The sequence below is a fragment of the Anguilla anguilla genome, chromosome 2 (genome assembly GCF_013347855.1).
Source record: "Anguilla anguilla isolate fAngAng1 chromosome 2, fAngAng1.pri, whole genome shotgun sequence".
Classification (NCBI taxonomy): domain Eukaryota; kingdom Metazoa; phylum Chordata; class Actinopteri; order Anguilliformes; family Anguillidae; genus Anguilla; species Anguilla anguilla.
The window spans coordinates 40,243,186-40,258,316 of NC_049202.1; the positions used below are offsets into that span (position 1 = coordinate 40,243,186).

Consider the following 15,131-nt stretch of genomic DNA (forward strand, 5'->3'; position numbering starts at 1 on the left):
AATATTAAATGGGTTGCAATATATCGAAACCTAAAGCTCACAAAGATTGAGCAGAGGCTGACTTATATTGGAACTGTGTTAATTGTTTGCAGGTCTAAGTTGAATAATGACAATGCACCCTCCATTAGTATATTGATTATTCAGCCTGAAAAATTTCAAACATGACCGTTCCCCTTGTTTCCTGCCCCGCCCCCCAGCACCGTCTGCTCTCCCTGATCTTATACAAGGAATGGAGACCAGAAAAATGTGTAATATTAAAAACATATATTCATTTACACATCCACTACATTTCAGGACAATGTTTAAGAACTCAAAACATGACACCGAGAAGAAGTCATCATTGTAAATACAGATTAATCACTGTAAAAGCACTGATTAAAGCGGGCGCATATGGTACACGCATGCAAGCCCATGCTGACTGAAATTCAACATGCGCCCTCCCTGACATCTTTCCATTATCACTCCGGCAAATGAGCCTGTGTCACTTCGTAGCAAATAACAGCTATCACTCTCCCTAATTCTCTCAAACATTACAGGATTTTATTTTCTTAGCAGACAAGCTTGTTCTTTCCACAGTATAAACGTCCGACAGTTTACATAGTTGGATATTAGCCGCGGCGCATTTATGTTAAAACCTTGTTCAACCAGGGATTCACAAATGCTAATATCTTGTTCTCTAACCCCGTTGAACAGCACTTCTGCTTCATTTCTTCTTGTTCTCCTTGCAGGCCACCACATATCTCTGGGCCACGTTGAGGGGTGGAGAGTATCCGTCAGCATAGGAAGTGTCTTCAAACAATACGGAGTAGTCGTCCTGGGGCTGAGGGACAAAAAGATCAAAGATTTACGCAAAATTAACGGACACACTGACTTACTGGACGACGACAACAACAAAAGAGATGGGAATGAATTGTTAGCATATGCACATTGACAATACACATTAACCATACAGAGAAAGAGAGGACCTGTGCATTATACGTGCAAATAATACTGAAAGGTAGTGGTGCTCAATATGAATACATATACATGTATAATGACATAAGTTTTTAACAGATATGGATCCATTGCTCTGGGCATTGCAAAAGCTCAACGTAAAGGTTTTTTTCCACACATGCCTACATGAGCAAGTTGGAAAGGAATCCCCTTCTCAAAACTAAATTTAAACCCAGATATTGTGAAGTTTATTTGTGACATCAAGTTCATAGAAACAAAAAGTTTCTGTATTAAAGTTACAATCTCGGAGATTTCCGCTTCGTTCTCTTTGGCGGTACCAATGGCGAGAAGCGGTAATTGCAGCGGCGTTGCGAATCATTGATCTGAACTGGCCTTTAGTTAGCCACACTGCAACGCTGCAACAAGGTAGCACTGCATTCGAGAGACGGGGTGCGAGGTCGGTACTGGTCGGAAGCGTTAGCTAGCATTTTTTCTAATTGTTAGCTGACATTAGATTGTGTTAATTACATTAGATAGTTAGCTAACGCAATGTTACCTGATATGATGGATACTGTGCGCAACGTTGTCTAAACTAATGTTGTCTTTCTTGACATGGTCCGGTAGCTAGCGTTAGCTGTGCAAATAGCTATGTAATTTAGTAACGTTACATTGTCATCAAATGTAATACGAAATCTACATCAACAAATAATATGACCTCTCATTTACACAAAAACTTTTTAGGGTTCCATAAGCACCCCCCCTTTTCTCTGTTATTGTAATGCTAGCAGACACCAGAAAAAACAGTACGCCGCTCACACACAAGTGAGTTGAAGAGCGAGCCTGTTGCGTTAGCTCCGCCTACCCTCTCTGGCGGACCAAACACTGGTGGGTGGTGGAAAACGCGTCACTAACTATGCGCCACTTGTGATTTTTTCCCGGGAATGTCGCCACAGACACCCAGTTCTTTAATCATAAATTATTATAATAATAATAATAATATAAATTAATATAATAATAGGCTCAATCACTATTGTATTACCTAATTTGGCAATAGGTAGTGACTTAACAGACATTTATTTTAATGAAAATCTTCGAGATTATTACTTTAACATTTAACTTATCTGGTACCATCGGATATTGAAAAACTTTAAAAATCATTAGATTATCATTAGGTGAATATTCTGATTACGAATTAGATTTGGATAATAAACACCTAGTTATATGCAGACTTCGGTCAAATACGTATTTGTTTTGGATTCAAATACTTTTCTGTGCTCTATTGATCTTGCCTGGTGTAATTGAGCCTGCCAGAAGGCGAAGTTTTCACTTTTTGAGAGTATTTAATTGGTTCCAATACACCAGACAAGCCCAGTAAAGCGTAAAAAAGTAGTCCAAAACAAATATGTATTTGACCCAGGTCTGTTTATATGCCAAGTGCCTACGCCATTGTGATCTCTGAAGATACACAAACTGCAAATGTCAATATGGCTACTTGTTTCATCATTTCTACACACACCATACCAACTGGGATAACAAGTTGTATGTTCACTGCTTTTATTTTGTGTCCAGTAACTTTATGCAGTTACTGGGTTAATGCACAATGATTCAGTTTTCATATTAAGGTAAACCTGAGGACCTCTTGAGCTCATTTTCATCCATAGTCCCTGCACAGGTTAAAACAGAAAATACAAGCTTATTTCACCATGTACCAAATTGAAAGCCAGATTTATGTTAATGGAGTTCATTTTTTGGGAGTATCCTATTCATCCTGTATTAACATTAGCTCAGTTAATGGTGCAAGTTAATAAAAAGTGATAAATGTCAATTATTTGAAAAGTGAAATGAAAAGCATAAACATTTCCTGCATTGTATGCCAGTTTACTACAGATGATTAGCTTAGCCTCACCATTAAAACAGTGGCGAGATGCCATATGAACTAACGTGTGGCGCCATTGTATTTAGACCATTGTCCTCAGTTGGTTGTTGCTATGTATGTTATCATGTTATTGACAGTGACACCACACTTTCATGGTGTAGTCTAGTACACTAATTCTGCAATGGGCTTCTATCTGAAGCTTAAGAGTCAACTACTAGAATTCTGGACCAAGCTTGGTTTATTGCTCCAGTATTATAGTCAAATTCAATTCACTCTAGTGTGATATAACTAAGCAGTATTGGGCTTAGGGGTTTTAATAATTTAATAATTCTGGTGGTGATTAATTACATGATTCAGAGTGCTGGTAGAGCACTTTGACATTAACAGGAGAGCTTCTCTTGTTTATGTTAAGTGTGCCAGACTCTCAATTGACACACTTCAGCCACACCAGCAGCTAATCAGCTCAGCACAGGTGCTTTGCATTAGGACAGCATTCACTATTGGCTGTTTTTCAAAAGTGACTGTTCTTCAAAAACAGTGTTGACTTCCTTGGTCATAAGATGAAGGGAGTCTATCTGAGTCATTCTGCCCCTCTTCTCAAATTTCTCCTCTTCAAACTCCGAAGTTAAAACTACCCTGTTCTGCTCTAAAATCCTGCCCTCAGCCTCTAACCCCTTAAAAGCTCTTCTTTTCCTTCTTCTCCCTCCTACACTGATTCTTTGATCTTCTCTCACTGCTGAGGATTTAGCCACTTTCTTTGAGATAGTTTATGAAATTTGGAGCTCCCTCCCAGAAATCTTGGTAACACTCTCTCACCACTAACTGCCCCCTAAACTAATCACATTGACCCTGGCCTGACTTCATTTTCTCCCCTCTCCCTAGATGAGACAGTGTCTACTAGTAAGGCAACCACCTGCCCTCCTGACCCCATTCCTCTCATCACTCTTCCAGACCATCACTCTTGACCTACTCCCACTCCTTACCTCTATCATCAATTCATCCATGGAAACAAATGACCCAAGTTACACTGCTCCTTAGAAAGCCTTGACTCAACCCCTTTGATGCTAACTACAGATTGGTATCACTTTCTTCATTCTTATCCAAAACTCTTGAATGTACTGTAGCTAACTAACTCTCTCACAGAACAACCTGCTTGATCCCAATCAATCAGGATTCAAGCCAAGCCACATAACTGGGACTGCTCTCCTTGCTGTCACAGAGGCACTCCACACTACCCAAGCCTCTTCCTCGTCCTCCTCGACATGTCAGTGGCCTTTCACACAGTTAACCACCAGCTACTCCTGGACACCCTCTCGGACCTTGGGAATGCACTTGCATGGCTCTCCTAGAGGACTGCACCTATCCGGTTTACGGGAGGGGGTCGCTACCGTCTCTAATCTGGGCCCTCTCTATTGAGGTCCCCCAGGGATCTGTCCTGGGCCCTCTCCTATTCTCTCTTTACACAATACATCCCTTGGCTCCATTATCACATCCCACAGTTTCTCACAACTGCTATGCTGACGACACACAGTTGTTCTTCTCTTTTCCCCCTTCTTTCACACAGATTGAAGAACGCATCTCTGCTTGTCTGACTAACATCCCCCATCTCCTGTAGGCCATTCCTTTCCATCAATGCACTTATTGTTTTCATGGCACTTTAAGGTCAATCACTGACCCTGCCCGTGTTGTCACTCCCGAAGATGTACTACATTGTCATATGTCATAAGTCATACTGGATAAGAACATTTGGATAAAAACCAAATTGAAAATTGGGTTTGTGGTCTCAATAACGAACGAGACTCCCACTATGGATGCTTCTATCCCCTCGCACACAACTGTGCTTTTATGCTAGCTTATTGGTGCCAAACAGTGATTTGAACAAAGCAAATCGTGAATTAGCCCCGAATCATCACTTGCCCGCCTGAAAAGTGGCTGGTGGCTGGTTTTACTTGTCCTGGGCAAATGTTATTGATGAACCCTGACCACTGGCTGCCTGGTTCCCACTGTCCATTAACAATGCAATTCCCTGTCCTTACCCTGTGTGGGGGAGTATGTATGAGTGCTCTGTAGAAACAGGTGGTCTGGGGGTAGAGGGCCAGCACCAGCTGGTCTTTACTGAAGAGTGCCTCAGGGTCCGTTTCTGGGTTGGCCTTCCACTGCGGCAGAGGAATAATCCTCCTCCTGCTCAGTGTATGTCTCCTGCTGACCGAGAGAAGGTGTAACACAGCATAAGAACTTAGACACATAATGACGAGAACAGAATATTCAGCCCATCTATGCTCACCATTTACCAGCAAAAAGGACACTATCAGCAAACTCACACCTAGCCAGTACAGTGTTAAACGCAATATATGCACACTGAATGCCTGGTCAGTAAAGTGGGTTAAACACCATATTCCCACACTGAATGCCTGACCATAACTTCTGTTTAACACAGTATACACAGACTGAATTCATGATCAGTCAAGGCAATATACACTGCCTGGCCAAAAAAAAGTCGCCGTTTGGATTTTTTTGGACAGTGCCCACTGTACAAGCCTCTGGAGGCAGTGTTATGATCTGGGGTTGCTTCAATTGGTTAGGTCTAGGCTCAGCAACGTTATGCAGCAATAAAATGAAGTCGGCTGAGTACCTGAATGTACTGAATGACCAGGTTATCCCATAAATGGATTTTTTCTTCCCTGACGGCACAAGCATATTCCAGGACGACAATGCCAAGATTCATCGGGCTCAAATTGTGAAATAGTAGTTCTGGGAGCATGAGAAACAATTTTCACATATGAATTGGCCACCACAGAGTCTTGACCTTAACCCCATTGTAAGTCTTTGGGATGTGCTGGAGAAGACTTTACGGAGTGGTTCGACTCTCCCGTCATCAATACAAGATAATGCAATTCTGGAGGTAAATAAATGTTGTGACGTTGCATAAGGTTGTCGAAACAATGCCACGACGAATACACGCCGTAATCAAAGCTAAAGGCGGTCCAACAAAATATTAGAGTGCGCAACTTTTTTTTTGGCCAGGCAGTGTATTATACCTTGCACCCACTCTGAATGGCTAGACAATAAAGAGTCAATCATAACCATGAGAGACAGGTAGAGTGCATACACATCAATCAATCTTGTCCTCTGTGGCAGTTTAAAGAAAAGTAGCAATACATTCTTAATATCCTTAAAGAGAAGATGATGTGGTTGTAAAGTTAAAAAAAACTTAATACTCACTCTTTGCCTTCTTCGTCAATGTCATCCACTTCATACCTGGGAGCGGGGGGGAAATAGGCTGAATAGGGCTAATAGATTATAATTGATATATTTAAATTAAATGGAATTCAATCATTTTCCCACATCCTCAAACTCCCTAGATGTATGGTTTTGTTAATTCATAGTTGTGCAATTTGATTTCTCACTAGATAAGCAATTGCACCCGAAGGAGTTTCTACAGCTATTCATCCACCCCCTTTTCTCTTGCTAACTTCAATAGGTAATTATCTACATTGCACCTGGCTAAAGAAGAAAACATACTATATTTATTTTACAGCTTCACCATCTTACACCTCTCCATGCCTCTCTGTCCGCCGTTTGCTCTTTTGCTTCGAGTTTCTATATTCTGTCATCTAATTCGGCCACTCGAACCACATGGGCTACCCATTTTCCCCCCAATATTTATAAATGAATTTACTTGTTAGTGGAGTGGCTATAGCTGACCACCTCTGCCAGTATCCACTGTTCGTCCCCGTCCACTGCCTTAACTCTGGCAGCCACTTTGTCTCCCGGCTTGGCTACATAGTCGCTGCTGGCCGGCATGGCCCCACACAGAGGAGGGGGGCTGGGGAAAGAGAGAGAAATAGAAAGCACAGGGTTAATTCTAGCCATGCTCAGCATTTGCCAAACAACACAGCGTATAATCAGAATGACCCCTTTTATACGTAATAGCATCTTTCACTGAAATTGCTGCTTGGAGTGGCATTAGGATATGTCAATCAAAATCACAAAATTCACAAAGGAGACTATTTGGTAACTGCTATGAATCAAATTATAGTACAAATCAATTTTGCTATGCAATCCGTTCTTACAACATTCAGGCAAGACTTCAACAAATGCTTGTCAGGGCAAAATTGAATAAGATTCAATTTTTTGTGAAGAATGATTAAATAAAAAACGTGCAGAATACTGTATAAGACTTTTTTTATACTGTGTGACACCCACAAGCAACTGAGCAAAAGTGATGAGATGACTCTCAACCCACACATGGTTTTAGTTTTTATATCCTAGCAATGTATCCAGGATGGGAACTGACAGGCAATAACCCGTAACAAGCAAACTCTGTGAGCTAATGTAAACAAATGAGCCAATGTGTACCTCCATCACGCGCAGTCATATGTCTGTACAGCACTTATTGACTTAATTTATTATGCATTGCTGTATTATTGCCAACATGGCGGTGTATGTAGTAACTGATAATTGTTTGTTTAGAATTACTGTTTGTTTTAATTGTACCGCTGGCATGACTGGACTTTTTAATGATGTTTTTGTTTCTGTACAGCAAATTGAGTGCTAAACAAAAAGTTTACTATTTTGTATTTAGGTTATTGTTATTGGATGGTAGATTTCGAGCTCAAGATTTCACTGGTGTTCAAAAGCTTTCTCTTGAGAATGCAACAGCCAGCACTAGGCAATTTCAATGTTTGGCATGCAAATTACATCAAAGTGGAGCCCTAGAATAAAAATGTACATGTTAAAATTTAATATATAAGGGTCAGATGCATATTGTGTTGCAGTGCGTCTTATCACTGCAGTGGCAGCACAACACTAATATGGCCACTGCTGAAGAGGAATATTTTATGCATGATTCATGACTTGAAAATGAAATCTTTTGTTTAGCCACACAGAGTAACTGGACACTACAACACTTTTCACAAATAATGTTAGGCACAGTCTTTACAAGCAAAGCAAATAATACACTAATCAGAGTAATGCACTGAATTTAAGAAGCAACATGCATGCACCACACAAGAGCATACCTATCTCCTGGCTTGCCTATCCAAAGCGGCAGGGTCATGGCCGACTGCTGAAGAAGAGTCATCAGCACTCCCCTCCTCATGGTCTTCCTGGGGGGATCACTGTCGCTGTACACCCCTGCCATTTTTGCTGCTGTGAGAGGACAGAGAATTTTTCTAAATTTCACTTCTGTTCATTCGGAATTTGGGACAGAAGTTCATTGGTTGCTAACTTTACGAACACCAATCCAAAATCTAGGACTAAAGAGCAAAGAAGGCTCTTCCCTTTAATACCATCTTGGAAATGGCCTACAGGGGACAATCACACACCATTAGCCCAAGGAAAGGCATCTGACTTAAGCCCACTGAGACAGAGCCAACAGTAATGTGCCGTGTAATGTTGTGCTAATTGCTTTGCCCAGACTTGAACTCCTGAAGTTCAGGTGACAGCACTTGACCATTAAGTTCCACGTGTCTTTCCTGACTGAGCTAATCATATGCAGATTTGTCAAGTGAAAGTTTGTGGAATTACAAAAATAATTAAGATTTACCTGGCTAAGCTATCATTGCTCAATATACAAATACTAGCTACTTAACCCTTTTCAACAAAAGCCTGTACTGTTAACATTGATGAAGAGCAGCTACGTGCATCTGAATAAAGTGGAAAGGCTTGGGAACACACTGAACACTAACTACAAAAAGATATGAACATTTTAGATATTATGGGCAGCAGCTTATTAAAAGCAGTATGGAGTGGTTGTTGTCATTACCATGCTTTCATTGGTGCCAGATGTAGCATTATGTTGTCATTCCTAGTCATTAATTACTACTTCCACATGGCAAAGTAGACAGACTAAAAAATGTAAGTAGGTTATAGCTAGAGTACAAGTATATTTTCCAAAGACCAAAGCCTATCAGAATGTCTAATAACCTGTAAAAATTATTATAAAATTGTGGCTACCGAGCAGCCTCTCCTGCAGTGCTTTTCAGCTCCTCTTGAACTTGTAGGACACAAAGTAAATGCTCGCCACTGTGGAGGAAATGGCCTAGCCTCCCCCTGCAGGCTTTTCAATAACAATGTGCAGGGCAAATGTACTATACCATAAACCTGATAGAACCACCCATATCTGGAGACAGAAACTTCTGATCCTAGAAATAGCTGATGATCAGTAATAAAATTACAGAATCACAGGAGGGCAGCATTTCAAACCGGAAAGTAAATTCAGTTTTAAAATTAAAGCTTTCAAGGCCAAGAAAATGCATATTTTTTTCACAGTTCAACTGGATAGTAACCTGGGTCAAACTCCAGTTTCGAGTTCAACCTTCATACAGTAATTGCGATCTGCTGACTGCGCTAAACTCAATGGGAGTTAATTTAATTTATCGAAAGATAAACCATATCTATCATCCTTCCCTTCTGTTTTATTTTGGTGAAGTCTACCACTCACACTGACAATGTTTTACAGCACCTCTCACCCACTAATTTGGGATGCCCAACTGTAGTTGTTGGCCCATGGCATCACCTTCATCTACTCAAGACTGCACAGATAGACTACTTTCTGCCAGCTACTGCCTGTCTTCACTCTGCAGGGCAGTTCCTGAGCTGATGTATAAGTAAGAGTACACTTCATACTTAGCCGGCACAGACAGCTGACTGAGCAGATGACGACAGGCAATGAAACGGACTGAAAGCACCCCTCCTTGGGCCATGCTATAGTCAATTATGCAAGCTAGTCGGCAGTGACACTGCCAACATTTGATACCAGACCTTAGGGTAAACCCACATAATGAAATCCAGTTTCTTAACAGGATCAACCACTCAAAAGGCCCCTTTCCTGGAATTAAAACAATGACCCCATCATGCCAGTTTACCGCTATACCCACAGCTGCTATGACGATCAATGCTTTTTGTAGCTGAAAAAAATATTACGGTCTTGTACATTAAATAAACCAGAGCTTTCTTCCCACACTGTGGAAAATGGGTACTTTAACATGTGCTTTTCAAATTATTTTCCACTTTTTCTCCCCAATTTGGAAAGCCCAATCATACGCACACTGCACGTTTATCACAACCTCTGTGTGCTCTCCTCCAAAGCATGTGATGTGAGCCACTGCTGCTCATCACACTGGAGTTTGCAGGTTGTGCTCACACAGACACGAGGAAGGAACTTTACATGCAGCACAACAGATGAACTTGTGGGCGGCTGATCGACCAGCAGGGTTGCTGGTGCGTAATGGCACACTGTCAACCCGACTGACTGATACCCTCCCATTCCTAGGCCTAGTCAGACTGAATTGTGTGTCCTCTTGTGATATCAAGTTTTTAGGTTACCGCCTTTGAGAAACTGCCAATATAATTTGATCTGCCAAACTTGGTCTGTGTGACCATAGGTTGTCAATCCTCTTCTGTTTGGCGTGCGCAGGGTCTGACGTTTTAGTCTTACAGCTCATCTGCCATTTTTACATTTTCAACCCAGGCTTTTTGGAATATTCAGCTGTCTATTCAGTTTTTTTTGGGAGAAACAAGCTGTGGTTTTGTATTTTCCTTCATTCATTTCTTTTGTGACTGTAACCTGTCCATGTCTGTAACATTCATTATTTGTTAAGGTAGTTTATACTTTCATCTTCAGATCAGACATATTGAATTTTTTTTATAACTTAATAAATTTCCTAATTCTAATCTGGTTGTGAGTTGTACATGTTGATAAAGGTTGATCCAACAGGTTTCTCTGGCAATCAACAAACTTGGCAATTTACTTGATAATTAATATCTTGACTAATAATTACCAAATTAAATCAAATATATTTAATATGTTGGTTAAGAGAGAAGTTCATTGATGCACTTGTGTTCGGTATTAACTGTTAAAACCGCTGGATTCAGAACATATTTTGCTCAATCCTCACTGTCCTGACAGGTGCTTCTGATCACAGTCGGCACTGGCACAGCCCAAATTTAATACCAGTCTGTGGGCCCGATCCATGCACTAGAACAGTGCCTCTGTAGGATGAGCCACCCAGCAGCACACCAATAATATGCACCTTCATGGAAAAGGAACAATAACCAAATACAGACACTGAAATTTCACAGACTCACTCACCAATTCTCCTCTCTTCCAATAAAGATTTGATGTCTGCAATTTTCTCCAGGGCATGACGAAGAATACTAGAAGAGAGAGCATGCTAATGTTGTGGTCTCATGCTGGCTTAGATATAGTCACTACATTAGGAAATCAACTGAAATGTAGCATGGGCTCTGTATTATATGCTGTTTTTTTTTGTTTGTTTGTTTTTTGTTTGTTTTTTTAATATAGGGATCCAATTCCAAAATCATGAAGTGAACCCAAGACCTAAGCCAGCAAAACAAAAGCCCTAATTCTCAGTTATACAAGATGGAATGACCCTGAACAGGAACAAAACAAAGCCTTAAAAATCTGCAAATGCTGAAAATGAGGCAAACTGACCTGCACTCCGCTTCAGCATCTGCCTTTGCTGTGGTGTAGAGCCCTCTCAACTTTGTTCTGTAATAGGGAGAGGCTGTGTGGGAAACACATAAGCAAACAGTACAATTACCTTTACTGCAACAGAGGAGAGATGCAAAAAGGTGTAAAGGGCTGAGCAAGCCTCACTTTTGTTTTCTGTCTGCATTCTTTCATGAGTCTTCTGGATGTTGAGAAGATTATGTTCACTGCGAGAACGCTCCTCCTGGCAAAGACAGTCAACTGATGTCATCCTAACAGCACAAGTGGATAATAAGCTAATGATCATTTAAACACACTTAGCCAGTTCGGGTACTAAATGTGAACCATATAAAAACACAGTTTAGATGCAATATACTGACTGGTTAAGTGTACGACCTATTTCAGCTGACGTGATGAACGATGGATCGTTATGTCTTACCTGTGTCTGTTTGATGAGCTGGTGCAGTTCAGTAAGTAACTCTGAAATTTTGGTGTCTGCAGATACCAAAGCCATTGTGACTGCGAAAGACCTGCAAGTTTAAATACATGCTGCTTACTGATTTCCTTAAAAATGTAAAAAATAAAAATAAAAAAGCCTACAGCACAGCCTATAGCGTACTGTCCTGCAGAACAATAAATCGTCACTCAAATACTGTTGCTGAACTAACGTTGTTTGTTAGCTACAAACTCACTCACGGTTGTGCTAGGTAGCTAACGTTTGCGAAGCTGAGTGGATAACGGCGATTATCAATCATTTTTGTTCTCAAATGATCTTCTTTAAACGAACACCAAGCAGATTTCAGCATGCTGTCGGCACATAGCTCGTTTTCGACTGCTAGATAAACACCTACCTACCAGCTGAAGTTAGCTAGCTTGTTAGCCAGGTCACTAGCGAGCTAAATTACGGGGAAAATTTCAAGCCAGCCAAATGTGTTTTTCCCATCCATTATCGAGAATGTATAAATGTCGATTCATATGTACGTACAGCACTGTAATAATAAGTACCTAACTTATTCAATGAAACATACTTTCAGATAGATTTTTCTGATGCCTTACCATGGGGTTTGGGCCCTCACGTACGGATACGTCTGAGGGACAAACAGAACAGTGACATTCCTGATTCGTCTTGATAGAACATTTTTATAAACGCATTTTGTTACTATTCGCACATTGCATTTTCAGATTTTTTCTTTTATATGAAATATTTACGAGAAAATATTGCTAACAATTCCGTTAAAAAAAGAAACATAGCTAAGTAACAATTTGACAAAATGCAAGGAAATTATATTTTCAGCAATAGTGCATGACCGCAGAAGTTGGAGGGCATGCTTGTTGTGAAAAAAAAAACGGAGTAATATGAACCAACAATCAAAACAAGAAAAAAGATAAACAAAAAGCACGTAAGTTGATGTGAGTGTATAGCATAGACCTTGACGAAAATCCCACTATTAAAATGGTGCCATAAAGAATAAATACAAAATAATAAATAAAGATCATTCAGATCCTACACCATTTGAGTTTTTGTTATATTTTGCTATTGGAAATTCACTCTACATTGCGATTCAAACCATTCACAGAGGAGTTAATATTTAACGAATAGCGTGGCATATGCCAGCTCCACAGTGCCATGCAACCCGTGCCTGCGTGCGTGTATTTGCGCGCTTGCGTGTTCCTGTAAGACTTGATGTCAACATATTTTGTCAAGCATCATATTTCAGCAAATATTTACTGAAATAAACTCCAGCTTTACTGAAAATAGAGCGGGAGCTGCAAGACGACTATGGGTGGATACAGTAAAACATGATCATATAATTCACAAAAATGTATAGAACTGGCAACGTTTTTAGACTACTGACAATGTGTGTGTGCAGGCATGCACGTCTTTCAACATGGATGTCCATGGATTACCATTTTAAATGCTTCTGGACAGTTAGAGTCACATGCATCAAATAAAATAGACAAACACATAATTGTGATAGCAATTGGGCTAATGGTAACTACTTAGATTTCAAACATAATAATAATAATAATAATATATTATTATTATTATTCAAAACGAACGAAAAAAATACAGTAAGTAAGTCGACCCGCAAGTGGGTCACTTTGAAGAGAGAAATAGCAGGTGAAAGTCAAGTGTTGATAAGATTTTGTGAACGTTGATTTTGTTAATCTAATCTATGGTTGAATGACATTGAGTGAGAGGGGTGGAGTGTGAGGGAATGGGACGTTAGACAAAATATTGTAGTTATGAATGACAATAAAGGTGTAAAAGAGTAAGTGAATGCAAAAATAACAGAAGCGAAATAAAAAGGAAGAAAAAAGTTAAGGGAAAAGGATAGCATCGTGTCATTTAAACCTTTTATTTCACTGCTTGAACGGCACAGCTGCTTACAATTCAATGTTATTTCTTAAACAAAATCTGCTCTGTTCAAAAAAGGAAAACTGTTTTGGTATTCGAGTTAATGGCACCTCACTATGTACTGTTTAAACAACAAAAGGAGGGAAAAATTTCACCACGTGTTAGTGTCTGCACTTGTGACCATGGCTTGACAAACATTGACTGAAAAACTGATGCAACTGTGAGTCAGGTGACGGATGAGGGAGGGAGCGACATAGAGACTATAAAAACCCCATTGAACGACGAGAAAAACAAAAATAACGCAACGTGGTGTGACAGACCATACCAGAAGACTTTAAGTTGAAGTAGGCTACTTCGTGTTTGCGGTATTAAACGACTTTTCTTTTCTTTTCAAAACTATTCTCTGTTTTTAACCGCCTCTTATTTTTCGAAACCTTATTTGTTGGTGGGTTTTTTTTTACTATTGATTTTAGCTGTATAAATTAGTTTTAGCGCACTAATTGTTTATTTATTTAATAATGAGTTTCGTGGAGGTGAAAAATATGGAACCGACTACATTTGAAGACCGCTACTACGACGAATATGAATATTATAATCTTACTGACAAGTTCAGTGGTAAGCCCTCTCAGATCCTGCCTTGCACGTTTCGCATGGCTGATTGGCTACGTTTTCTATGAGTAACAATGTGCTATTATGATTTCTGCAACGTACGACCAGTCAAACAGATGTCTGAATCTCCACAATACCTTAACGTGTCTGTGGTGTGTGTGTGTGTGTGTGTTTGTGCATAGATTCTCTCTGTAAAGCAGCTTATATGGTATGACATATGAAGTCGTACATGTTTCAGGTGGTACTAGTCGTAAGGGGAGGACAAAGCGTGAAGCCAGCTGCAACACCAACAGACCCAACCCTGCGGGCCATGAGCGAAAGATAACTGAGAAATTGCAAAATGCCGAAAAGAAGGCCAAGGAATGAGGGACGAACAAGAGGAAGTGAGAATGGCGCAATAAAGAATCAAGCTGCCGTTGCTGAACAGTGGTTTTTTGTATTTCCAGCCACAATATTGTAGCCAATGACCTTTGGACGTATGATCTGTCAACCAATGTTTATTTAATTTCAGAAACCATTGGACAGCTAACCCTGGCAACAGACCATAGCCATCTTGGTAATGGATGAGCAGACTGAAGGGCCAGCGTGTGGCAAGTCAGACCAGCCTGGCGGGGAGTTACAGGGGGGAAATTGAAACAAACTTTTTTTTAAAGTGTAAACTGTTTCAGGTTAAAATGGGGATAGAATCTGGGAAGGTTAAGAGTGACTGTGTTGGAAGTTTGAGCTAATATGATTGTGATTAGTTTTCTGAAATTAGTTGGATTTCTGTCATCTGGATTGTCAGCCAGCCATGTCAGTGTGTGAACGTTTTTTATTTAATTGTGGGAAATTCTGATGAAATGGATGATTTTAATATCTGAATTAAAGGAATGACCAAACACTTTTTTTTATACATCAAA

General features: G+C 40.1%; 2 protein-coding genes across 8 annotated transcripts; one reads left to right on the forward strand and one right to left on the reverse strand.

Annotated features, from left to right (window-relative positions):
- Positions 1–249: 249 nt before the first annotated feature.
- On the reverse strand, positions 250–12,470 carry sgf29 (SAGA complex associated factor 29). 7 transcript variants are annotated; one of them, XM_035404040.1, is made up of 10 exons: positions 12,321–12,470; positions 11,704–11,794; positions 11,433–11,508; positions 11,268–11,340; positions 10,905–10,969; positions 7,831–7,960; positions 6,489–6,635; positions 6,032–6,067; positions 4,846–5,011; positions 250–820 (listed from the first exon to the last, which is right to left on the reverse strand). In XM_035404040.1, the coding sequence occupies exons 2-10, from the start codon at positions 11,776–11,778 to the stop codon at positions 704–706; spliced, it is 885 nt and encodes a 294-aa protein (XP_035259931.1). In that variant the 5' UTR covers positions 11,779–11,794; positions 12,321–12,470; the 3' UTR covers positions 250–703. The 7 variants fall into 7 exon arrangements, with proteins under 7 accessions (XP_035259931.1, XP_035259934.1, XP_035259933.1 ...); XM_035404043.1 differs by lacking the exon at positions 12,321–12,470 and adding an exon at positions 12,120–12,289; XM_035404042.1 differs by lacking the exon at positions 12,321–12,470 and adding an exon at positions 12,116–12,289.
- Positions 12,471–13,903: 1,433 nt separating this feature from the next.
- LOC118220286 (nuclear protein 1-like) lies at positions 13,904–15,131 on the forward strand. The gene is made up of 3 exons (XM_035404090.1): positions 13,904–14,238; positions 14,471–14,615; positions 14,744–15,131. Exons 1-2 carry the CDS (start codon positions 14,142–14,144, stop codon positions 14,596–14,598), a joined length of 225 nt encoding a protein of 74 aa, XP_035259981.1. The 5' UTR covers positions 13,904–14,141; the 3' UTR covers positions 14,599–14,615; positions 14,744–15,131.